The following is a 26,355-nucleotide window of genomic DNA, read 5'->3' on the forward strand; positions in this document are numbered from 1 at the left end:
TGATTCATATTCCACATTGTCTTTGGTGGTTCCTCTCTTCAATATTCTTTTGGATCACATTACTGAATGGATGACCACAAAAACCAACCCTGAAGATAATCTACACCGCTCTACAGTTGCAGCGCTCGCAAAAATGTCAAAATATTATAATTTGACTACACAGTAAATAAAAAACCCGTTATATTTTTAAAAAACATAACGGGAGTTTTCCTCGCACATAACGGTTCATTGCCGTTATGTTTAATACTTAATATGTATGAAAATAACATAACGGTTTTAGCGTTATGTTTTTTCATAGCAAAATTGCCTTGAACATAACGGTTACATAACGCCAATTAGCCGTTATGTGAGAGGAAAACTCCCGTTATATAACGCGTATTTTACCGTTATGTTTAAAACCTGATATAACGGGTATTTATCCGTTATGTTACCCGTAATGTCAAATTATAATTATTTTAAAGTAGGCTTTTTGAAACCCATGATTAATAACAGAAATTGCTAAATAAACTAACTAACATTGAACATTTTTTATGTTTATAAAAGTTAATTTAAAAAATAAAACAAATTCATCCAGTTTAATTTCCTAATATATTTATGTTAAATTATTTTTCATAATCATGAAAATTATTTACAAAATAATTGAAGAAATTAACTTAATGACATTTATTAATTCAAAAATACTTCACATTGCTGTAAAAAGATTGCAAAAGAAAAATGCATTTTTTAGAAAGTAAAGCTGATCGTCCGAAGCCGCAAATATCTTGCAAACATCCCAGAAGCTGCCCAAAACAAGAAGGATATGTCAAATCTAGCAAATAGTAAACGGCCATCAAAACAACCACCATTTCACATGTACTGATCAAGGGCTGAACATCCATCTCGACACCTCTACGACTCCTTACTCCATATTCCGTTTTATTATAGATAACTTGTGGACCATACAAGCTTGGCACTCTTAAGTATTCATGTATTGAATCACACTAAAATATTATAAATACAAAATAAGTATTGCAACCATAAAAAAGAAACTATTATTAATACATTAAATGGGTTTGAATCAATGTTAAGTTTATATTTTATAGAACTGGCTTAATACCAAATAAAAAAAATAAAATAAAATTTACATCAACTTTCATAAACAATTTATCAGTTGTCTTCTTAGAAATAAGTGATTTCTGGAGCAGCATTAAACTTTCAGTATGGGTTTGCGAATCGGGAGAAATCCAAATCAACATCTTTTGAATCTTAAGAGACGAATCTTTAAAAATAGGATACAAACGAATCGCTTCTTCCAGCATCAATCCAGGAGCATATGTAACTCTTTTCGGAAATATACTATAAGTCTCGTTATTAAAAAGATGTGTTTAGAATAGACAGTGTTGAAAGTGATGGCTTTTTCTTATTAAGTTCATTCTAGGTGAAAGAAAGAGTTATATACATTCCTTATTTTATAACTATTTAATAAAATAAAGTAATGACCAGACACTTAATATTAATTATAACATTTCAAAATTTTTTGCGTCTAAGTTTACTTAACTAGACTATAATTTCTGATATTAGAATTAGAAATCATTTTTATCCAAAAATTAATAAACACAGAAAAAATCTTACTTCAACATCTTGTAATAGCTGTTCTTTATCTACAACTGATTCGGACAAAATTGGATTTACTGCTCGGCTACTATTATTGATGGAACTATTTACAACAGAAAAATGAGGAAATCGCTTAACCTTTAAACTATGACATATACTAAATTGTCTTTGGCGATAATTATTAGGCAACTTTTTGAACAAGAAATCCTAATAGAAAATTAAAAACTTTAATTAAATAAATTGAATCAAACAATTTATGTATACAGCAGCAAATTTGAAAATCTGAAGTAAAATATAAAAATGATGGAAAAGGAAGGAGATCAAAAATGAATATTAAAATAGTAAATATTACAAATTTAAAAAAATAAAAAATATTATAGTATCAAAGACGTGATTCTTACCCATTTATGGCTGTAAGAAGGATATAAAGAAATGGAAGTAGACTTTAACTTTGCAAAGAATATTTTCCGTAACAATATTCTATTTTTGATATTATTATGATTAGGCGCATGCAAACAGCAAAAAGCTAATAAACAAGACATTAGCTCTCTAGATATCACCTTATCTTCAATAGAAAACTTGTTGCTCAGAAATAGTTTAATGTGAGGTGGAAAAAAATCAATGAGAGTTTGTTTAATATCACCATCAAAAGGGATTCTGTTAATCTAAAAATTTATCATTAATGTAAATGTTAAAAACATAGGAATAATAAAAAACATTTTGTATCATCATGTGAAAATTGACAAAAGAAAGCATTTACAACTACTAAAGTTGACAAAATAAAGAAAACAAATTAGACTAAAGTAATCATATTTATTGCAAATAATATAAACTTTTTATAAAATTTCAATGCAACTATATGATAAGGAATGGCAATGCTGGGGGAACAATATAGAAAATATCCCCTTCTTTAAAATAAAATGCTGGCCAAGGAAAAGCTAAGCCTTCAGCTGCAATAGTTCTAAAAGGAACTGTGTTGTCCTCAACAGCAGTAAAAAAACCTCGTAACACATTGTAATTAAGGCACTGAAGCTGTGAGGTAATAAATACTGTTTTTTCTCCTTTTACTTGAATTTCTTTAATAATAAAAGCAGAAGATTGAAAACCATCATGAAACCATAAAGACGATTCAGGACAGTATTTAATTCCATTAATCTGGATGCAGGTAACAATATTTTTTTTAATAGTAACTTGATTTAATTCACAAAGAACTCCATTACTAATTTCTCCAAAAGAATTATAAAAAGATGCAACAGTGTTTAAAACCATACTCTTCATAGCACTTAAAGGCATATTTTTGAAATTAAAATGCCTAACATTTTTTATTACTTGATGTTTCCTCTCAAAAGCCATACACATGTGGTATCGTAGTGAACCAAATTGTCTGGATTGCTCAGGATAATGAATAAGAAAATGAAGCTTTGGTATAAACTTATCTGGGTATAAATTCATAAAAAGAGTATGATGGGCTGCAATTGTTTCTTCTAAAGAGACGAAGTAAGCCTCAGTGGTAACTGGAGAGAGACACATTTGAAGAATACGCAGCAGCTTAATAAGACACAAGAAATGACAATCAATAGTGATACTTCTTAAAAAAATTGGTAAAATACGACAAATAGAAAGAACTTGAGCACTGCCAAATTTCCCCTTAATAACCAAATCTACTATTACAGGTAGTTTTTCACTGTCTTTTGGGTATTGAAACAATTTTATAAAGTTGTTCAAGCTATCTATTGTAAAAAAACCTTTCAAAACCCCATGATTCAAGTAAAGTTCTATCTGCAAAGGTATTACACCTTCTAACAAATCATGCATTGGATCAAAAAGAACTTGCTTTGTCACATCAAATTCATTAATTTCAGATAGAACACTGTTAGATTGAACGCCATATAGTTTTGACCATTTTAAACGTTCAACTCGGGGAAGACTAGAATTATCTAGTTCTTTGACTCTCATCTTGTGTTCCTCTAAACTCCTTATTTTACACTGAGAATGTTTATTATAAACTAACATTTCTGACCTGGTTGAATTACAAACTCTACAGCACCTAACAACTTTCTTGCTAAAACCCTCTTTAAAACCAGCAATTGCATTGCAAGTTAATGAATCTCCAATAAAGTGTTTTAACTTTACCATGAATTTTTTACCATTAGCATTAGTTAAAGTTGAGGAATCAATCGATGATAGTTCATTTAGAGATTGTACCAAGTCAAGAAGAAGAGATTTCATAAAGCCTTTTACCTTAACAGATTTAGAACCAGTTATTGCTAAAGGGAATATTGAGAAAGATTTACTTAAGCAGCATTGCGGAATGTTTAACAACTGAAAATATAAAACCTACAACTTGTGCTCTCCTCTAGATTTGCCTATTGGATTAGTTACACCTAAATCATCTGAATACAATGAGATAGGTATTTCTGAAGAATACTCTAGAAACTTATTATATTCATTTGATGTAAAAATAAACTGAAGTATTTCTTTAAATGGAATAAAACATCCATGTAAACTGTTTTTGTATACTAACTGAATTTGTGGCATTTTAAAAGCAGTTTGAAAATATCTTGTTCTAGAATATTCTGTTGATAGTTCTTTACAAATTGTAGAAATCTCTTCATTTTGTGATTTATTATTAAAAATATTTTGCAAGCTTGAAAAAATAATGTTTACCACATTTTCAGAGCATTGATATTTTCCTCGCAAATGAAGAGCTAATGCAGCAAGTTGATCTTTTCTATTCTCCTTCAAAAATTGAAAATCATCCGGTTTTTCAATATTAAAATCATTATTATTGTTAATTACTTCAATTTCAGTATCAAAAGGAGCAAAACAATTTCTATTGTGAAGTTTAAAACCTTTAACACTTTTAAATTTTGAAAAACAGTTTTCACATACAACTGAACCTTCCTGACCATGTAATTTAAGATGTGATATCATTACATATTGTTTACTTGTTCGAAAACTACAATTAGAACAAGATAAAATTACTTTTTGAGATCCAGGTGGTTCAGTACTTGATTTTGGTGGTTCAGCAACTTGTGCAGCAGTTGATATTAAACTTAAATTTTGCGATCTTGAAGACACATCTAAATCCTCAAGTACATCTTCATAATTAGAGTCTTGGTATAATGTTGATTCAGTTGGAAGTTGAGGAATAATGGATTGTTGGTTGTTAAAATCGAATGAAACAGGATCAGAGTGTCTATCTACAGCTGAAAAAACAGCTTTAACGGGAGAAAATCCCTTTAAACTTTGAACAAAAGTGCTGAGCTCATTATTTTTTGCTAAGGATACAACTTCCACTTCTAGATTTTGTTCATTTAAAATGGCAACAAATGTTTCAGAATCGACTTCACATCCATTCCACATGATGCCACTTATATCACTGTTATCAAACTTTTTAGAAGCTAAAAAAGTATAATTTTAAATTAAATAGCTCAACCATTGTTTTTGGCATATATAATAACTTGATTAGTATGAAGACAAAAATGAACTGTAAAGAATTTGAAGATTGATTAAAAAAAAAAAGAAGATTGAATAAACAAAGAATGTGCATTAAAAAATAAGCTTACCATTAGTTAAAAAGTCTGCAATATTGCTATTACTAGCAAGAACAATTTTCTTTTCACCAAGATACTTGACAACAACAGCCTTTATCATTTTGAACTGTTAATTATTGTAGAAATCAGTAATATAGTTATTATTACTTAGAAAACTTAAATTACACAAATAGTATATTTAACATTATTTAATAATCGCAATATAAAATAAAATTAATTTTAAGAATAGTAATAAGTAAAAAATGGTAAGTATTAAATAAATAGTAGTAAAGAACATTATTAAGCAACATACAAATACAGTGAACTCCTAATATCTTGAAGCCTCCAAGGGACCAAGAAAATAGTTGAATTAGCAATATTACATACATACATACATACATACATACATACATACATACATACATACATACATACATACATACATACATACATACATTGTTATTATTATTATTATTATTATGATTATCAATATTATTAAATAATATTAATAATATAAATAAATATATAATATTAATTATTAACAACCCAAATGTCGTTTAAATGCTAAGAAGTAACTACCTTGAGAAAATAAAATAAGAAAACTTAAACAGTAAAGACCTTATAAACAAAAATTGCAAAGATTCTTTAAACTCGCGCTATTTTTTACTGATAAAATAATCTGTTTAACATAACGGTTAAACATAACGCTTTGCAAATATATATTACTATACTAATGATTTAAGCACCATTTACGCATTATAACACTTTCAACACTATTTCAACTTAACATAACGGTAAACATAACGCCAAAATTTTCGTTTACCATTATGTAACCGTTATTTTTGCGTTATGTTTTTTGCTGTGTAGTGACTGCTTTACTATCTGCACTGTCCTGGACCCAAGATTTGGTATTGAATATTACAAAAATGATAAGGGCGCAAACAGCGAGTCGTATACAAAGATTATGGACACAGTCAATTGTGAATATCAAATCAATTATGCCCCAAGCAATGGTACAACTGCTACAAGCATTCAAAACGTTTCAAAATATACCCCGTTCAAATCGCGTGTTTCATCAAACCCATGTAATGAGTTTGAAAACTATTGTAATGATACAAGTAAGATAGATGGCGGCAATAATAGCAACATATTACTTTGGTGGAAATCTCGATCTGACAAATATCCAAACCTATCCAGAATGGCCAGAGATTACCTGGCCATTCCTGCTACATCTGTATCATCAGAAAGGCTCTTCTCATTAGGAAAAAATCTTATTACTGACAAAAGAAACCTTCTCTCTGCAGATACCATTCAAGCTTGCCAGTGCTTGAAGTCTTGGTTGGATTAAAAAGAATAAAAGAAGCTGTAATGTGTGAGAAATAGTAACAAATGCTGCAATATGAATAAAATTTATAGATTCAGATAACTAAAATTAATAAATGAAATAAGTTAAATAACGTTCAAATATACATCAAATCTTGGAAAGATTTGAATTTGATCTAAATTCAAAATAGGAAGATTTGAATTTGGCCATTTCAAACATTTGACGCATATTTGATCAAACTATTTGAATTTGTGCCGAACACTAATAACGGGTATACTTTAAAAGATTATTTTTTGCAAAATTAAAAGATAACAAATGAAAAAAAACAACAAAAAACAAAGGACAATTACATGTTTAAAATAAACATTTTATAGCATAAACATCAGCCTATCAGTCACAAACTTTTTCTAGATTTATAAAAAAATGTTAACTTTCAATCGGGAAGAGACTTTCGCTTTCAGCTTTTTCATTTGTTAATTTTTTCTGAGTTTTGTCTCGTTTGATGCTCCAATATTAATTTGCCATCATGCGTTTTTCCAAACGTCATTGGTGACGGTCATTAATTTTCTTAAGATCTTGGTGGAACCACTCTCCTTTAAATTGTCATTTTGTCCAGTTTTAAGGTCATGACGATATTTTTAAAATTAAGTTTTATACTCATTTCTCATCGAAGATCACAAAAAGGCTTTCAACATTCTAACGTATAAATCTGCAGAATTTTCTGCTATTTTTTTCTTTCCAAGAAAGATTTTTACAATAGCCACAAATGGCAGCCAAGCTGTTTTCTCTTCGCTATTCATTGTTTTAACGAATTCTTATGGTCCATCAAAAATTCTTTTTTTTCCTCTATTGGCAAACCTGGCAATGTCCTTTGTCTTCATTTCTTCTGGCAGCGGTAGGCTAAAATGTCGTCTTTAGTTTTGCCGCCAATTTGGAGGCAAAAGCCACTGGAGTCTCCAGATTATCTTCCTGTAATCTCCAAAATGACTTCTGATGGCGGCCACCAGTAGCTTCCACCTTCCAATTGGTCGCAGCCTTTAAAACGTTCTGGCACCAAAAAAATTCAGGCGGAAGCAACTGGAGGTGGAAGCCAGATAAATGTTTTTAGTCTTAATTAATCAAAATTGGAATCATTTAAGAATTTCAAATACTTCAACTAAAATTGTGCATTTACTAGATTAGTCTATAGAGTCGAGAAAGATTTCCGACTAATTAGTAAATTATTTAGGCTCATTAAAAACTCAGTAAATCACCTGTTACTTTTTCCGACATCAATTATTTTCATTCATCTCTAAACTTACTGAAGTAGATTTTGTGTCAAAATCACCCAAAGTATATTCGCGCGCGATTAAAACTGAAACAACAGCGAAAAAATCGAAACAACAGCGATAGTATGGAATTACCACGAATAAGGCAAATTATGTTAACCATTAGTATAACATTTGAACTGGGCACACCATAATGCTGGCTACAATTTGATTTTTGGGAGATGTCAAAATTTATAATAGTTACTAAAAAAATCGATTTAAATGATACAAAACAACGTTTTCTTTAACATGAATGCCTATCCTACCCTAGGTATAATTAATTAAAAAAAGTAGATATATTGGGGCTACAGAATCAAAGTATACTTATAGCATCAACAATGATCATATACTTATAACACTTATCAACGGTCATAGATAAAAATTTTTATAACAACAAGCTTGTAATATTTACAGTATACAGGCTATCCAAATACCTGCTGTGTATGTATACATTATATACCTGAATCCTTAAAGCATTAAATAAATTACTTTGAAGATTTCAGTTTTAAGTTGTGTAGATAAAAAGAAAGTAAATTTTGTAATATTTAAGGAAAACTAATACAACTATGCCTCGAGAAATTATAACTTTGCAAGTGGGACAATGTGGAAATCAAAGTATGTTGAAAAATTACTTCAATTAAATTATTATTATTACCCAATAAAAATGTTAATGTAACTTTTAAAGCAAATATTCACTAAACATTTTGCTTAATGTAAAGCAAACCTGTCAGTTAATTTAAAACAATTGAAGTTTAATGATGAAATAAGATTTTTGAGTGAAAGCCTTTTGACATTTGTTTTAGTTGGAATGGAGTTTTGGAAGCAGCTTTGTGCTGAACATGGAATAAGCCCAGGTTAGCTTAGACTAGAACTTTATTTATGATTTTTGAAACTTGATAAAATTGCATTTATAAATTGGATGTAAAGTTAACCTAATTAATCTCTACATTTTAAATCTAGAGGGAATGTTAGAGGACTTTGCAACTGATGGCACTGATCGCAAAGATGTCTTCTTTTATCAAGTAAAGAATTAAATATTTACAGTATTCTTTAGTATTAAAGATGTGAACAAAACTTTGTTAAAATTTTTTTTTTTTGAATTTTCAAACTTCTGTAAACTTTATCTTTTTTAGGCTGATGATGAACATTATATACCAAGGTCTGTTTTACTTGATCTAGAACCCAGGGTATGTTCTATTAAGATTTTAAATTATTAAAACTAAATAAAACTCAACAAATTACCATAATTATAAGTTTAATAACATAAGTTTGATAATTTTGTTTATTTTGATTTAAGGTTATTGACTCTATTATGCAATCTCCTTATGCAAACCTGTATAATCCTGAAAACATTTACACCTCAAAAGATGGAGGAGGAGCAGGAAATAATTGGGGTAGTGGATTTGCACAGGTTCGTAGTAATAATTTGTTTACTAATGTCCATTTTTTATGCCTCCAATTTTAACAAAATAATATCAAGTTCAATCATTTAATGAGGATTCTTTAATAATATCAATATAGTTTAATAATATCTTAGATTATTGCTTACTTGTTTCAGGCAGAGTCTCTGCATGAAGAGTTATTTGACATCATTGATAGAGAAGCTGATGGTAGCGACAGTCTTGAGGTACAAGAACTCTCATTTTCTGTTTGAAAATTTAAGTTATTATTGTAATTATACTTGTAGTTTTTCAATAATTTTAAAGGTGAAATATTTCTATCAAGTATTTTAGGTTTGCCAAAAAACAAGTTTGAGTTTAGTTAAAAGATCTCCACGGTTTATAATAAATATAAAAGCAATCTGTTAAAAACTGTTTAAAAAAAAAAATCAGGAGTGAACCATTTAAATCGATACTGCATCTGTGTACAGTAGATAAATCTATTTGGATTTCACCTTTGATCTTTAAAATCTTTCTTCAGTTCTTTCTTTTAAATTTTTAAAAAATTTAAGAGTTTTTTTTAACTAAAAGGTATTAATTTTTGACCATTTTTTTTGACTGATGACTTTTTTAAAATTTTAACAATATTCATATATTCTGGCAATAATTCTAGATGATATAGTATGATATATAGATGAGGATCAATCTTATCCTCACCTTCATACAAGTCAAAAATATTTTCCTATAAAGAGTGCCAAATAGAGCAAAATGAATGACATGAGTGCCATATACAACAAAATTAGTAGCATGTGCATATCAAATTGTATTAATAAGATTAGCATCCTTTACAAATTTAACCATCAAACTGGCACCATCTCTCTTTAAACCAACATTATTTTCAAGAATAAGTTGAAAAAAAAAATGTTTCAGAAACAAGTTTTGGAGTTTATACTTTTATTCTGATAAATACCACAGACACCAGAGTGAACATTAAGATTCATAAATTTTCTATTTTAACCAGATGTACTTATCTTCAGTTACAGAAAATTGACTTTTGGTTCTTAAAGAATTTTAGCCATAACTAATACTATAACATAACAAATGCATATTGGCACACACACACAAAGATATCTTTTTTCAATATAATTATTTTTCAGGATTGGGAAATTTGTCCAGAATAAAGAAGTAATTCCATTTAATGCAGCAGCATTATAAAAATATGGATTATAAAAAATTTAACAATCCATAATGAATTTACCAATATTTATATTTTTGTAAATTAGTAAAGGGAATAAATGGAATTTTCAAAGAAAAAAAAGCCATTTATAATTGAAAATAATTAGTTGTATCATCTGGGTAAATGTATGTTTCTAATTGTTACTTTTATAATTGTGTGATACTAGTTTAATTTGGCCTATACTTCTTTTGTGTGGTACAGTTTTTGAATTAAAAAATTCAAAACTTTAAATGAATCTATTTGTTAACTTTTTGTCAGAATAAAGTTACTAGGTGTAAAGAAATGCAAAACCACATAATTAAGTACATGGTTATCAATTCAACAACAGAAACTATTTAAAATAGGTTTTTTTGGTATGGAATGGCAAAAGACTTTACCACTTTATTTTTCTAAATGTGATACCTGTTAAAAAAACAAGAAACAAGTAAAACCATTTTTTACAAACATATCAACTCCAAAAGTTAAAAAGAAGCAGGTTGGAATTGATTTGACTCACCTGCTAGAAGTGAATGGTTGTAAACATCTGATTGTAGATTTTGTTGCAGCAAGCGGATAGAGGCTGAACTCCTTTTTAATAAAAATTATAAAAATTATAAAAATTTGTGGCATTATTTTTAGTAGGTAGGTTCGGCTGTTTTGAAATGCAGATTAATGATCAGGGCCGTGAACTTGTCAAAGTGACTGACTTTGAAAAAAATAAAATGCACATTAAAAACGCAAAGTAAAAGGTGATGCTTATGATTGGCCATTTATCATTGATGGTGTTTTGTTTTGAATGGAAATTAGAAAACACAAATCGAATTGATTTAAACCATTTTTGATTACTTTATCAAAGAGAAGCTGTTCTGCCTATTGATATAGATTGGAATTTGATTGAATATGGAACAAAAGTGTTATTAAAGAATCATAAATGTGATGATAAAAATGGTGGAAAGTTTGTAAAGCAATTTACAAAATTATATACAGTAACTACTATTTCAAGTAAAAATAACTGCAACATGAAGAATGTCAATAAAAAGTATTGAAAAAGTAGTATAACCAAACAAGTTTGTCTCAGTGAAAGCAGTGTTAATGTTTCAAATGCAAAATAATTGCAAAATGTACATCTTTTGATATGAAAAAAATCAATTGCAGAAAGGTTTGGAATGATTAAGAAAACAAATGACTCTGTAGGATGCATCAACCTAACTCTTTGTCACAGGTAATTCCATAAAATTACAGGAGATGGAAACCGTTTTTTTTAGGATAGTTTCTATTATCAAAACTGGCAATAAAGATGAACACAAGTCAATTAGAGATAAAGTTGTTTACCATATGTTTCACAGAAAAAAATGACTGGATATTTAAAAATGAAAATTAAGACACTTGTAAAACTAAAATGCTTAAAGATGCGACATGGGCAACTGATGCAGAGATTATTGGATGGGTTCATTTATGGACTAGATATCCAAGTATACAGTAAATATAGAGTAAAAACAAAATGGATAACCTAACCTTGCAGTTTAAGGCAAAACAATTTAAATGAGTATTCTATATTTCTAAACAGCTCAACTTGAATCCACTTTGTTGTGATTAACAGTTTAAAATATAGTTCTTTTACTTATGCCTTTAGTTCAGGAGTTTTAAATATCTTTATGTTTTTTCAATCAATGTAGTTGTTACTGAGGAGTGAAAAAAAAACCATAATTAATGAGATTTTTAATGGGGATTAAAAGTTTAGTATCAGATTTTTGCTGGGGATTAACATCTGTTTTTATCTTTAAAAAATACTTAATTTCTGTGTTTCTAAATTAAATTAAAGCTCTTCATTTAAAGTCAAAATTTTTTCGGAGTGTTTTGCAATTTCAGGGTTTTGTACTTTGTCATTCAATAGCTGGTGGTACTGGATCAGGAATGGGATCATATATGTTGGACACAATAAATGATAGGTTCTGTGCTTTTACTTTAACAAATTACTCTTTACAGTTATTAAAAAAGTAGTGTTTTATAGTTACGAGTATCTAACTTAAAATGATGCTTTTAACAAAGTTAAATAGAATTTATTTGTAATTTAATTATTATATTTATAAATTAACTAATGAAATTATCTCTAGTGTAAGAGGCATTAAAAGGCTATAAAGAGTATTTTTTATTCACACTTTAAAACTTAGTTTTTGTTTTTTGCTTCATTTCTTTTTTTATGTATTGTTTAATTTAAATTTCTAAAAGGTTTTTTCTTCTATCTTTTTTTTTTTTTTTTAATTCATGGTCTTGTTCTATTATAGGTACCCAAAGAAACTAATTCAGACATATTCAGTGTTTCCGCAGCAGGTCATACTTTTGTTTTTATTGTTTAGCTGATCATTATTTTTATTAACATTGAAGTCATTGAAATTGTTAAAACTATAACTTATACCAAGTTTTCAGAAGTTACAGAAATTTAAATGAAAGCAAAAAAGAAGTTTTACAAAAACAAAATCAACAATCAACAGTGAAAAAGGTTTAACTTAAGTTAAACAAAAGTGAAATCCTTTATCTTATGTTGTGTTAATCTAATGTTGTGTTAATCTAATGTTGTGTTAATCTTATGTTGTGTTAATCTTATTTTGTGTTAATCTTATGTTGTGTTAATTTTATGTTGTGTTAATTTTATGTTGTGTTAATCTAATGAAATCTTTTATCTTATGCTGTGTTAATCTTATGTTGTGCTAATCTTATGTTGTGTTAATCATATGTTGTGTTAATCTTATGTTGTGTTAATCGTATGTCGTGTTATCTCTTGTTACTTTCAAATTTTGTTTTAGGCTTTAGTATCTCTGATAAAAGTTCTCTGAATTTTCTTATTTGAAATTAATAAATGAAAGTATTCCTATGCTATCAAAGACGAATTACTAAAAAATAGTAGAAACTATTAATTTATATATTAAACATGTTATCAGCAATATATAGAATTATACATAAAACATATGAATAAATTAAAAAACTTCATGATCATTATTTGTAAAAGTGTGGAACTTGTATGCAAAAACTATGTGTCTTGTTAAAAATTGATCAATTTTTTACATAAATCAGATGTCTGGATCAAAGAAGCACAACTGTTGATGTTGTTAAAGCAGATTCCTGGTTACAAGTATTAATTGTTATGATTTGAAGGCATGTAAGCCTCAAGTTTAAATACATTCAAGTGGAAAAGTATGCAAAGGAAAAAGTATGTCATAATTTGGCAGGAAATCTTTTTATGACATGAAAAGTTTTCTGACAATGTAAAAATCAAAATGGGAAATGAGAAAGTGCACATCACGAAAATTTTTTCTTGAGAAACCAAATTCGTCTTCATTGATTAAGATAAACTTACAACAACCTCCAGTAAAAATTTGTCTTAATGAGGCAATCTGCCTCATTAAGACAAGCTACCTCAGAGACATTGATGCAAAGTAGCAAGAAAATTAGGTCTATATCACCAAAGAATTTAGTTCACCAAATTGTCTCACATTAAGTCTGATTGAGAAATATTAGGCATTTTTCTTAAATCAATTATTGAAGAACTGCTGAACATTTTTGTATTTATCTTTCAACATTTGCAATACAATTACTAAAAAGAAATAAAACAAATACTTATAAATATTAATAGATAAAATAAATTTATAATTTCCATTACCTTTTAATTAAAAATAATAATTTTAAAGGAAAAAGTAAAAAAAAATATAAAAGTTATAAAATAATAAAAAGTTGAAAATTCCATTATAGGAAGATGTCAGTGATGTTGTTGTTCAGCCCTACAACTCCATGCTGACTTTGAAAAGATTGACACAAAATGCAGACTGTGTTGTTGTTTTGGATAATACAGCTTTGAATCGCATTGCTGCTGATCGCTTGCACATTCCAAATCCAACCTTTTCTCAAGTAAATCAACTGGTAAGTTTTTTTTTTTTTTTTTTTTCATTGTTGTTCAACATGACAATTTTTTGTTGCTCATCAGTTTATTTCTTATTCCCTATTGGGAAAGCAATAAAGTTTTTATCACTTAAAACTTTTTTTAATTTAATTTGCTTTTAACCTGAGGGGTGCTGCAATTGATTTCAATTATGTCTTTAGGTCTCAACAATTATGGCAACAAGCACTACAACACTCCGCTACCCAGGTTTTTATTCTAATTCTGATTTAGCTGCATACAACTTGTATAAATCTTGGTCTTTAACCTACACAAAAATCCTGTGCTTTACACTTTTTAAAAGTTATTTTCTTGTATCATATTTCTTTAGGTTATATGAACAATGATTTGATTGGTTTGATTGCATCTTTGATTCCGACTTCAAGATTACACTTTTTAATGACAGGCTACACTCCTTTGACAACAGATCAGAAGGTTTTTTGTTTATTTGTCATAGTCAAGTTTCAAACTTTTTTTTTGTATTCATTTTTTATATTTATATTCAATTAAGTTATTTTACTTATCGTCAAGTTTCAAACAATTACTCAAAGAAAATGTGAAAAAAAAAAAAATATTTTCAAGCTTTTACTTGAGCCAAACTTAAAATGTTTTAAAGATCATTTACATGAATTATTTGAAGAGTAATAATTATGAATTCAGCTGAAGAGCAATTTTTGTGCATAAAAAAAAGCTGTTAACTAATAAATAACAAATCTGTTGAATAACACTAAAATAAAGTGGTGTGGAGTTGAATATTACAATATGGCCATTAGATGTCTAATGAAAGCCTATAAAAAAAATAGATTTATATTTTTGATCAATAAAGATCTTTTTCAATTAAAGTAGTTACAGAGTTTAAAAATGTTGAAGACAAGAAAATGGATGCTGTATCCTTAAAAAAGGAGAATCTCTTGTGAGTAAAAACCACACTAAAATTCAATAGTCAAAGCAATTTGTTGAAAAGAGAAATATTGGATGAATACAGAGCAAAATGCCAGGAAATCCAATGTGTAAATAAAAGATAAGATTAAACTTGTAGTATGTTTCTTAACCCTTTCACTGTCATTTTTTCCAGCAGTTTGGTTGGATTCTTTCATTAATAAAACCAGATGAAAGGGTTAAGAAAGTAGTTTGCTGCATACGTAGTCTTTTACATTAAAAGTGTACAAATAAAAATTTATAGTGAGTTGAAATTATGCATATTTTTTCAAAAAAGTAAAAAATTTGATATTTTATTGCGGAGAATGAAGGGAAATAACAATATTTGTATTTTTTATGCTGACTATTATTTATGTCGACTTATGATTCTGACAAAGATACGGAGATAGAGGATAATGTTGAACCTGAAACTTTTCAATGGAATATTTTGAATTTTGAACCTGATAATCATAAATTTATGTACCAAAACTGAATATTGTTACTAATGATGGGAACCTCTTGATTATATTGAATACTTTCTTAATTCGGTATTGATAAATAAAATGGTGGACAAAATGAATCGGTATCAAGGTCAAAACTCTATTGCACCTAGAGAAAATATGGCTGATTGGGTAAATGTAACAGCAACTGATATCTGGTTCTTGGTGACTGATATCTTGGTAATATTCTTATCAACTCTGACTAGTCAACTTGGACTGTTTTTTGCTTTTGTTTTTATACCCCATTCTCTAGGGTATAAAAACAAAAGCAAATAGGAGAACTTTATTCACATCATTCTATAATTTTTCAGGCTGTGTTGTTATAACTGCACTACCATGTGTGAATTGCTTACATGTTATGAGTAATACAGAAAGTCATTCAGGAAATGTTTTATCTTTTTCTTTAAAAGGTTTGGCATACTGCAAGTATTGCCACCAAAAACAGTTATCCTAGTTTAATACCAAATGTGAATTGTATAATTTTGCTTGAAATTCTATCTTTCTTTCTTTCGTACTCCAGGCAAAGTTTCAAGAAAATTGCTTGAATTTGAATGAGTTTTTTTAGCTTACAGAATCAATCTAATAAATTACAGAATGTGACAATCTAATCAATCAGGAATCTTCAAAAAACATAACAGAACTGGTGGATAGGTTGTGTAAAACATTTTTTGATTCTATTTTATTTCTCCGACAATATCTTTCCTCAACTCTGCTGCGTTATACTTCAAGTGATCATTTTGCACTATATTTCATGATCATTTAAGAAAAAACAATATTATAGAGTTCAAAACATTAAATTGAATACTTTTGGGAAATGCTAGTCTGTCAAGTACGAAAGCATAGGTATTCAAGTCATTGAAGGAAGAATGGGATAAAATTCCACCTGCTTGTATATAGCTATCGAGTCAATACTACATTATTATTCAGCTGTTATCACTGCAAAGACATGAGTAATAAATAAATAAAAGTTTTTAAATTTTTTGTTTTAAAAAGTTTTTTTTAAAGTAGAGGTAAAATTATACATTTAATTCCCTTTGCCCTCCCCCTTATAAACTAGCCTTTGGAAATTCAAATTACCCTAGGCTTGTTTACAAAATATCTTTACCAAGCAAGAAGTATCAGTTGGATCAGCAAGAATACAATCTAAAACACATTGCAAACCTTGTTCAAAACGTCTTACTCAATTGAACATTTTAACCAATTAAACATCTTAGCTTTTCATCTTTTTTTTTTTTTGCTCATATTGAGAAAAAAAGTTTCGATGTCTTTTTAGACTGCATTTGTTAATAGTTTTTTCATAAGTTAAACTGTGGTTAAATTGTTTTTTAAGAAATTTACATGAAATTATTTCTTAGACAACAAGTGTTAGAAAGACCACTGTACTCGATGTGATGAGAAGACTTCTTCAAGTAAGCAAAATTAAACTTCTTTTAGAAATAAAAGTTTAATAAAAAACTTTCTCAATGTTATCTCAAAACGCTGATGTGTAAAATTTGCTAAGATTATTTCCCAAGTTTAGATTTTGAAAAAAAAAAAAGATTTAAAAAGGTAATTTTTATTATTTAAACTTTATTTTAAAAATCAACAGCCCAAGAACATGATGGTGGCCACCCCACGTGATCGAAAGCGAAGCCATTGTTATATCTCTATTCTCAATATCATTCAAGGAGAAGTTGACCCAACTCAGGTACTTTTAAGGAACTGAACTATTACAATGGTAATGATTACAAAGATAATAGTAATTAAAAGAGGGTCATGGTAATGACTACATGGCGATAACTTCTTAAGAACAATACTTTGTTCTAAAGATATATGTTTTATATATTACATATGATTTATGTGCTTTTAAAGGTTCATAAAAGTCTTCAGCGTATTAGAGAAAGAAAGTTAGCAGAGTTCATCCCATGGGGACCTGCAAGTATACAGGTAATTTTTGTTATCATTTTACAGCTAGTAAATGTTTTAGTTATATAGATAGATAGATAGATAGATTGATAGGAAAATGTAAATAAAAGTGGCAGATATTAAAAGTTTTTCAAATCTCAATTAAATAACCAAAGTTTAAAGTAAGCTAAACCCTTTCATCTGCCATTTTGAAATAATATCTCCAGCCCTGCAATACTAAATAGAGAAGGTTGGAGATCACGAGTAGTGCAGTTTTAGCAACAAAGATTGTGTTGTTAACACCAAGGTTGTGTTGTTAGCAAAGCATTCTAATATAAATCTAATTGCAAACTGTCTTTAAATCTCGTACTTTCGTTTTGTAGGTAGCGTTAAGTAGAAAATCACCTTATGTACAAACTGCCCATCGCGTAAGCGGTCTAATGCTGGCTAATCATACAAGTATATCTTCCGTAAGTAATTTCAAAACAAGAATATTAATCAAAATACTAATCATACAAGTATTAATATGTAGTTAATTAGTATGTAAATAACTTTTGTGTAATTTCAGGTTTTTGAGAAGAATTGTCGTCTCTACGACAAACTTCGTAAAAGAGGTGCTTTTCTTGAGCAGTACAAAAAACTAGACATGTTTAAAGAAAATCTTGATGAACTCGATGATGCCAGGTTTTTAAATTTTTTAAAATTAAAAATGTTGAGAGTTAAGTCTCGTGTTGAATTAAGTTTCTTGTAGTTTTTTTTTTTTTTTTTTTCTTTATAATTCTATTACTTAAAATCTAGAGACGTTGTTCAGCAATTAATTGATGAGTATCATGCTGCAACGAAAGCCGACTATATCACGTGGGGCACTCAAGCTCAGATAGTACGTTTTTAACTAAAAAAGGCATTTTTTGTAATTTTGTTACGCATTTTGAGAATTCTTGGAAATAACGGTTTTTAAATTTTTTTTGTTTGTCTATTTTTAGGTCGATGACACTCCAAAAGAGAGAAAATAACATAGTTTACATTTTCGCGATGGGCTCGTTAGGACACAGCAGAAGGTTAGGATTTTAAAGAAGGTTAGGATACAACAGAACAAAAACACTCACATTTTATAACAAAGCTACAAATGGTCAGATAAAACATTAATACCTATTTATATCTTTATATTTTTGTTGTATATGTAAATATATATATAATTTTACGATTGGTAAGGTTCCTTTTTTAATGAAATTCAATTCATTCCGTTATTTTTCCGTTCATTTTTCCGTTCCGTTTCTTTCACTTAAAGTTTGACAATCGTTTCCGAAAATTTAGTAGTGCGGAAAGCTCCAATCATTTTAATTAAAATACATTTTCATAATCATTTTAATGTTTTTTGACCTGTTAAGGTGAGAAGTAGTAGTTATAAAATATCCAACTCGATTATTTCGTAGCAGTAAAGCGTAAGGATCAGGATTTGGGTTACGGTGTACCTCCAGATTGGAGTTTTCGAAACCAAGGAAGAAAAAAAAAAGAATTTCTCAGTTCTATCACGTTTCTCAATTCCAACATTAAGGCATTACTTTTAGAATTGATAAAGTCATTTTAATAACACTAGTGCCAAGAGTGCTATTAAAATGACTTTATTATTTCTAAAAGTAATGCCTTTCGACTGTTCATAAAGGTAATATCATCATCATCATCATCATCATCATCATCATCATCATCATCATCATCATCATCATCATCATCATCATCATCATCATAGTATTAGAATATAAATAAAAGTTCACATCGATTGTTCTTGGTAATTGACAATTAAAATGTTTTCGCATTTTTTTAGTTTATTAGTTTTTTAGTTCATTAGTTTCCGTAAAGTAATTACTTTTAAAATAAAACGTAAAAAATTCATTTTTAAAATGGGCCATTGAAAAAATTGCATTGAAGAAACATATTGATCAGAAACCTGCGTAAACAAGGTAGAAACTCAAAATTTTAATGAACGTTCATCTACCATAGTTACCAATTCAATGAAGTTTGAAATCAAATCGTAAAACAAGAAGAAGAAAGAGAATGATAACTGCTAAAGATGAAATCAAAAAGTTGTAGGTTCATCTAAACAGAACCCCAAAATTACTTCTACCAAAATCAAACAAGATTTGAATTTGGCTGGCTGTTCTGTGGCAATAAGAAGATGTTTGATACAATTAAAACTTAAAGTTAGAACCTCTAGAAAGTGCTACTTCTGAAAAAAAGATATTTTGGAATGAGATTAGCGTTTGCAAAGGAACGTGCCAATTAGCCTTTGAAAGAAAGGGGGAACATCTTGTGATTTGACAAAAGGAAAATCTTTTTCGGTTCTCCTGGTGCTCGTCAATAAGATCGTCGAAAACAGCTTACGAGCTCCAGTTTTTAAGTTATACCAGTCTATAAAGTATACTCTGCAGACTGAGGCACGGTGAAGCAAAAATCAATATCTTGGGCTTTTTCTCGTATTTTGGAGTTGGGTCTATATTTTGGATTATCTCTAAAGATATATTTTTCAAACTACCATGCTATCCTACACTGGGTATAAAATGCCTTTAAAATGGGTATTTATGCAAGACAATGACCTGCTAAAAATTGATTTCAATCAAATAAGATTAGTTTATGACCTGCCTAGTAACTGGACCTGTATCCTATAGAAAGGTTATGGACTATCAATCAAGCAATTTTTTAAAAAGAAACACACCACAGCAACTGTATTGTGAGAGGTTGTGGAATCGGCTTAGCATGCTACATCATCTGAAAGGGTGCAGGATTTGTAGACAATGCATCGTCGTTGTTCAGGCGAAAATAATATTCTAAATAACCTGTCCTTTTACTGCAAATTTTTTTTAAAGCACTCTTAGCAAATTTTTAACATTATTTAAAAATTTAATGACTATTATCTTTTTGAATAATCAATATTTATGAGTTTGAAAATGTTATAACTGGAAAATGAAATGTTTTACTAAAACTGAAATATAAAATTATTATTTGTTTAAGTCAATCTAACTTAATATATCAAAAAAAAATATTTGTTTGCTAAAAAAAAGTAATACACTCTATTCCCGAATATTTTAAAAGTAATACACTCTATTCCCGAATATTTTAAAAGTAATACACTCTATTCCCGAATATTTTAAAAGTAATACACTCTATTCCCGAATATTTTAAAACTACCTACTTATATTTTGAACTCAACTTGTAACCCAATAATTCAATAATTATCTTTGTTCTTTCGGATTCCCCCCCCCCCCCCCTCTATTTAAATGTAACAAACCTTTCTGAGTTTGTTTTTTTTACATGGTAACGATTTTATTATTTTTTTACTTACCAAGCTTTTACTAGAGTCATAATTAATATGGTGATGCTAAAGGGAATCCCGAGTATCTTGTCTCCCGAGCTTCTTACTGTCTTGGCAAAAATGGGCCACGGTGACGAATTAGTACTTGCCGACGCCAACTTTCCGAGTGCATCAGTTTGCAAAAATGGACCCGAGCTTGTAAGTGTTGTTATCGATTGCTTTTATGGTTGTTTAATTAAAAATGCACATTTTAATTAAACAACCATAAAAAAAACTTTGGTGATTAATTTATATTTTCAATCACTCACATGTCTGACATTTTGAATTTTAGGTTCGAGCTGACGGTCACGGGTGCACGGAAATCTTAAAAGCCGTTTTAAAGCTTTTGCCATTAGACACATATGTCGATGCTCCTGTGTTTCTAATGGAGAGAACTGAATCAGACAAAAAATCCAACTTGGCAACACCGATATGGGATGAATTTAAAGATGCTGTTAATAACGCAGAGCATCGTGAAATTGATATAAAACTAGTAGAGAGGTTTCAATTCTACGAACAAGCGAAGAGAGCTTTTGCTGTCGTAGCTACGGGCGAAACCGCTCTGTATGGGAACATCATTTTGAAAAAAGGTGTCATAAAAACATAAATATTCGATAGAAAAAAAGCAAGCTGTTTAAGAAATCCTATATATAATATCATTTTAAAAAATCAGAATATTTTCTACCAATTTACTTTTTTTGAACCAATGCTATTTTAGAAATTCGATTTGAAGAAATTATAGTTCTCATATCCTCGATTCATTTTTGAATGATGTTTTAATATACTTTTCCGGTGGTATTATGGGTTAGAATTATTCAGGAAGGTTCAGCTGTCATCATTTTTAGGACACATGTATAGGTTTAAAAACAAACCTTTCATTAGAGAGAGTGTTCGTTCCCTTTGACACAAATTTATTTTTAAACTTTCCAGGAAATTTTGAATCAAACTTTAGATCAGAGTCACCTCTTCCTGTATTTTGCTAAGCAATATTTTTTACTTTGTTGCCAAATTTCATCCCAAACCTATGTTAGGTCTTTTCTCCTTCCTAATCGAGACTAAGCTCCAAAGCCCCATGGAAAGTCTCTTGTTTTTTGTCAGCTTTTTCACTAATTCTGAGTCAGTTTTTGTTTTTTGCTCAAACTTTTTTACACAGATGTAAATCTTTAACAAAAAAAACTCCTTATACAAATAATAGTAATATTACTTAATCTACTCGAAAAAGATAATTCTTACGGATTGAAAAAAAAGATTTTTATTGCTGACCACTGTAAATTTAGCAATCCTTACATTTATTAAATAAAAGATTGATCTGATCTTCAAGCATATGAACATTTAATAGAATAAAACTCCTAAATTGTCGTTTCCCAAGTCAAAATTTTGTAACCACTTTATAAAAATTTGAAATCTTTTTATTAAACAATTCTTATTTTAAGTATATTATTCTAATAAATAATAGCTTATATATATGCATGAATATCTAAAGAATTTGGACTTACAGAAAAAAAAAGAAAATTAAAGTTGTGAATATTTTCAAGACGGCAAAATTTAAAAACCGCTTTATTTTTTAAAAAATTTTAAATTGAATTTTTCTCTAAATTATTTTTAAATATATTAAATTTATTATGAATTTTTAAAATTCTACTTGTTTTAGATTATCTTGTTTAATTTGAAAAATGGGCAAAACAAAAAGACATCACTGATTAACAGCGCGGTAAAATTGATGTTCTTTATTCAAAGAACCTAAGTGAAAGAGATTTTAGCGAAAAATGTAAACAGACCAAAAATTCTAGTTATTAATTATCTTAAAGGAAAAAATGGAGATCTGTTTAAGAAGACAAAAGCACGTAAAAAGACAACAAATTAGTAAGCAACTCAACAATCACTGCTGAAAAAAAAAAGGTGATTTATCATTAGTTGAAAGTGTTCGAACTATTCAGCAAGTAATCAAATCTAAAAAGAAGCTGGACTTGAGTTTGCTAGAAAATCCATTCAAACAAGATTATATTGGAATAATTTTGTATGAACTGATGAAAAGAAGTTCAATTAAATGGACCTGGTTGTTATCAGTTTTATTGGCATGATTTAAGAAGAGAAGAAAATTTTTTATCTAGACGTAATTTTGGAGGTGTCAGTTTAATGGTGTGGACAGCCTTTAAAAGAAGAGGAAAATCAAGAATTATATTTGTTGATAGCAATCTAAATTCTGAAGACTATACAGAACTACTTTAAGAAAGTTTGTAGCATTGCTTTTGAAAGATTAGTTGTAAAAAGCCCAATCTTTTAACAGGATGAAGCATCCATTGCTCAAATCATACAAAAAAGTCGGTTACAAACAAAGAAAGTAAATATTTTACAATGGCCCCCCAAATAGTCCGAACTTAAATCCTATTGAGAAACATACGGAGTAGTTTAATTCATTTTAAAACATATGGAGTAGTTTAATTAAATAATATGGTTCGCATAATTTATGCAAATGGAAAGAAATTCAATAATGCCAATGAGTTAAAAGAAAAAATAAAGGATTAAATATAATTAAATAACTTTAGATGAATTAAAAAACCTTATTCATTTAATGCCAAATAGATTTATTGAAATAAAAAAAAATTATATGGTGGACCAACTCAATATTAATTAAGAAAAAAACTAATATGTTCTTAAGATTTTATCGTTTAAAAATAAAAAAACTTTCAAACAAAATCTTTAACTTTTTTAATTGCACTAAAAGTTTTTTTATGTGTATTTTAATCTCATCTCACTTTTTTTTTTATGTATATTTTAATTAAGCTCATTCTAACTGTTGTTTTTATGAATTTTTGTGAATTTTCGTGAATTTTTATGAATTTTTATTAACAAATGAAACTGATGAGGTCTTAAAATTTTGTCGGGGAGTGTATGTTCCTTAATACTTCTTACATCTTACACTTCTTTTCCTTTTTTCTTACTTATTACATTTCTTTTCCTTTTTAGTTTTAACTCATTGTAATATTTCTGGGGCCCTCACTAACGTGTTGAAAACTATTTCCACCATATTTTTTTTTTCTTTTCTAAACTTCCAACTTCCATTTTTATCTTTTCTAAACTCCCGATGTTTTTTCTCATTCTACAATGCTGATCAAAAGGTTGCCACAGTTATATTTTAATTGTAATATTTTTCTTTAAATTTGTATTTTAAGCCGTGAAATTCAATTCTTTTGTTACATATCCATTGCAACATGGTGAATAAAAAAAGTTAAAACAAAAAAAATATTAAGTACGATAAATCGTTATTTAATTTTCTTTTCTAACAAACAATAATCGCTAAAGATAAAAAAAAACAAAAAAAAACAAAAAAAAACAAAACAAAAAGAAAACTTCTCATAAGGTTAAGTGTACTCCAATTAATTTTTGGCGCTGCTTTTATATTTTTATCGACTGTTTTTGACTTATTATGTATGTTCAACTATCCTCTTTCATATGAAGCTAATTTTTTTGTAAAATTTTAAATAATTGCTGTTGAAACTCACTTGGCTAAAAAACTCAATTTTTGCTAAAAATTTGCAAAAAAGTATGGGGAAACAGACAGTTTGCTGAGAAATTAACCAACAATTAATTGATCTACATCTTTCATTAGTAGATTCAATAATAGTAAAGTAACTCAACTTTTAGGTCTGTATCCCATTCATGTGCAATGAATGCCATTCAAAAATTTAAAGAACTGCTAGTACAGCGTTCTAAAAAAGCGTTCTAGGTGTCCATTATTACTGACGATAATTGTATATACAGAATCGCAAGAAAAATTCATAAGTACTTAGAAAAAAGATTGCACAGAAACTTAACATGGCTGTTGTAAAACACGTATCAAGACTTACTGCAAATAGAAAATTAGTCGGCTGAAAGCTAGGCTGATAAAATGCTGCCAAAAAATTGTTGAAACCAACAGATTAAGTATAAAGAATAATACCAATAAAACTATAGCGTTAAAAACCGAAAGAATAGTCCAAGAAACCGAAAGAATTGTCCCAAGAAACCAAAAGAATTGTCCCAAGAAACCGAAAGAATTGTCCAAAGAAACCGAAAGAATTGTCCCAAAAAACCGAAAGAATAGTGATTGTCCCAAGAACCTAATGGCACCTAGTTTCATTGTTTGTTTTTTGCGCCACAATTAAAAAGAAGAATTTACTACGTAAACATCTGGGGTTGCATCACCACTTAAAATCAAAGGCAGAGAAATGAAACAAAGAATCATTGCTTTTATCTCATGTAAAGATAGTGTTCAACGTATTCTTCTGAAATCTCTGAAAAAATAAAAGGGAATTTTCAATTTTTAATTTTTTAGAATCAAACCTAAAATTCTAAAAAAATCGGGACCTAAAATTCTAAAAAAAAATTGAAACATACTAATATGTATTAAAAATTTATACAATGCACAGTGGGCCAGTAGGTGGACAAAATGGGAAAAATTTTAGTTGTCTAATCTTGAAAACTTATTAAGTTTTAGTATCTATATATATTAGGAGAAATTTATTGATAACTTATTTATATTAAATCCCTTAGTTACCAGGACTCTAAGCATTTGAATATTGAAATTAAAAAAAAAAAAAAAAAAAATTTAAATAAGTAATTAACGGTGACATCAACGTTGTGTTATATTTCAATTACATCTACGTTTTTGAAACAAAAAATTAGTACATGTTATTCTAGAGTATTTAGAGATAAGAAAAACCAAATGTGTGAAATAAATTTGTCATAGCATGTTATCTCAGTTATACTTTGAAAATCACAGATTAAAAAAAAAATTCCTTAAGAAATTTTTTTTTTGCCGCACTATAATTAATAATTACCACAATTTGCCATGTATTATCTTATATTTATTTGATCTATATGATGCTTCAATTGAGTTTTAATTGATTGCTCGTCCCCTTAAATCCCCGTTCAGATTTTATATATGTTTTAATTTGGTTGCTATGGTACTAAATTTTGCATGGCAACAACTCATTTTTACATTAACGTTGTTTTAACAGTATTTTACATGCGCTAAGTACACAATATTGGGGGTATGTATTAAAATGAGATTCACAATTCTTATGAGATTATTTTTTTTGGTTAGTAAGGATACCTTACTTTGCATAGCATAGCAACAACAAATATTTTCGGTAGTTGTTAGTAATTTAATTACTAACACTAACAGTAATTTAGTTACTTTTAATTTTAATTACTAACACTTGTAGTAACTTAATTAATAACAAGTATTAGTAGTCCGGACGGCATATATATTATAACATTAAACTTTTAAATACAAAATACTTGTTACAATAATAATTTAGATATGGTTTTATTAAACTTAGACATTCATAATTTTCTCCAAAAAAACAATCTTAGTATTTCAAAACAATATATTTCTGAAGATATATTAAAATTTATTCAGCCAAAATTTGCTGATTT

At 28.4% G+C, this 26,355-nt stretch overlaps 3 protein-coding genes and 1 pseudogene across 5 annotated transcripts; 2 read left to right on the forward strand and 2 right to left on the reverse strand.

Annotated features, from left to right (window-relative positions):
* Positions 1 to 569: 569 nt before the first annotated feature.
* Positions 570 to 5,331, reverse strand: LOC145195339 (uncharacterized). Of its 2 annotated transcripts, none has more exons than XM_090090814.1 (6): positions 5,163 to 5,331; positions 4,579 to 4,997; positions 1,995 to 2,258; positions 1,612 to 1,800; positions 1,125 to 1,413; positions 570 to 980 (listed from the first exon to the last, which is right to left on the reverse strand). In XM_090090814.1, the coding sequence occupies exons 1-5, from the start codon at positions 5,248 to 5,250 to the stop codon at positions 1,351 to 1,353; spliced, it is 1,023 nt and encodes a 340-aa protein (XP_089946940.1). In that variant the 5' UTR covers positions 5,251 to 5,331; the 3' UTR covers positions 570 to 980; positions 1,125 to 1,350. The 2 variants fall into 2 exon arrangements, with proteins under 2 accessions (XP_089946940.1, XP_089946942.1); XM_090090816.1 differs by having other exon boundaries at positions 1,612 to 1,696; positions 5,163 to 5,328.
* On the reverse strand, positions 2,395 to 4,563 carry LOC149886574 (uncharacterized; annotated as a pseudogene). The gene has a single exon (XR_016453453.1). The product of XR_016453453.1 is annotated as an uncharacterized LOC149886574 (transcript).
* Positions 5,332 to 7,799: 2,468 nt separating the features above from the next.
* Positions 7,800 to 18,789, forward strand: LOC145190005 (tubulin gamma-1 chain). The gene is made up of 18 exons (XM_090090609.1): positions 7,800 to 8,375; positions 8,564 to 8,614; positions 8,721 to 8,782; positions 8,894 to 8,947; positions 9,058 to 9,171; positions 9,319 to 9,387; positions 12,225 to 12,304; positions 12,641 to 12,686; positions 14,103 to 14,270; positions 14,451 to 14,496; positions 14,618 to 14,721; positions 17,060 to 17,113; positions 17,293 to 17,391; positions 17,556 to 17,630; positions 17,972 to 18,058; positions 18,157 to 18,272; positions 18,387 to 18,468; positions 18,572 to 18,789. The coding sequence occupies exons 1-18, from the start codon at positions 8,327 to 8,329 to the stop codon at positions 18,599 to 18,601; spliced, it is 1,386 nt and encodes a 461-aa protein (XP_089946735.1). The 5' UTR covers positions 7,800 to 8,326; the 3' UTR covers positions 18,602 to 18,789.
* Positions 18,790 to 19,449: 660 nt separating this feature from the next.
* Positions 19,450 to 22,123, forward strand: LOC145190468 (fucose mutarotase-like). Its single transcript, XM_080067346.2, has 2 exons — positions 19,450 to 21,093; positions 21,227 to 22,123. The coding sequence occupies exons 1-2, from the start codon at positions 20,953 to 20,955 to the stop codon at positions 21,539 to 21,541; spliced, it is 456 nt and encodes a 151-aa protein (XP_079923472.2). The 5' UTR covers positions 19,450 to 20,952; the 3' UTR covers positions 21,542 to 22,123.
* Positions 22,124 to 26,355: the final 4,232 nt, after the last annotated feature.

This window comes from Hydra viridissima, unplaced genomic scaffold (genome assembly GCF_058129835.1).
Source record: "Hydra viridissima isolate aposymbiotic clone 2 unplaced genomic scaffold, HvirCarnegie_v1 scaffold_6, whole genome shotgun sequence".
NCBI lineage: Eukaryota > Metazoa > Cnidaria > Hydrozoa > Anthoathecata > Hydridae > Hydra > Hydra viridissima.

Coding starts and splice junctions, on each gene's coding strand:
- LOC145190468 (XM_080067346.2), top strand. CDS start 20,953: ATGGTGATGCTAAAGGGAATCCCGAGTATCTTGTCTCCCGAGCTTCTT. Junction 21,094..21,226: donor GCAAAAATGGACCCGAGCTT/GTAAGTGTTGTT, acceptor TTTGAATTTTAG/GTTCGAGCTGACGGTCACGG.
- LOC145195339 (XM_090090814.1), bottom strand. CDS start 5,250: ATGATAAAGGCTGTTGTTGTCAAGTATCTTGGTGAAAAGAAAATTGTT. Junction 2,259..4,578: donor AACCACCTGGATCTCAAAAA/GTAATTTTATCT, acceptor ATAAATTTTTAG/ATTAACAGAATCCCTTTTGA. Junction 1,414..1,611: donor AGCTATTACAAGATGTTGAA/GTAAGATTTTTT, acceptor TCTTTCACCTAG/AATGAACTTAATAAGAAAAA.
- LOC145190005 (XM_090090609.1), top strand. CDS start 8,327: ATGCCTCGAGAAATTATAACTTTGCAAGTGGGACAATGTGGAAATCAA. Junction 8,783..8,893: donor AAGATGTCTTCTTTTATCAA/GTAAAGAATTAA, acceptor TATCTTTTTTAG/GCTGATGATGAACATTATAT. Junction 17,392..17,555: donor GAGAAGTTGACCCAACTCAG/GTACTTTTAAGG, acceptor GTGCTTTTAAAG/GTTCATAAAAGTCTTCAGCG.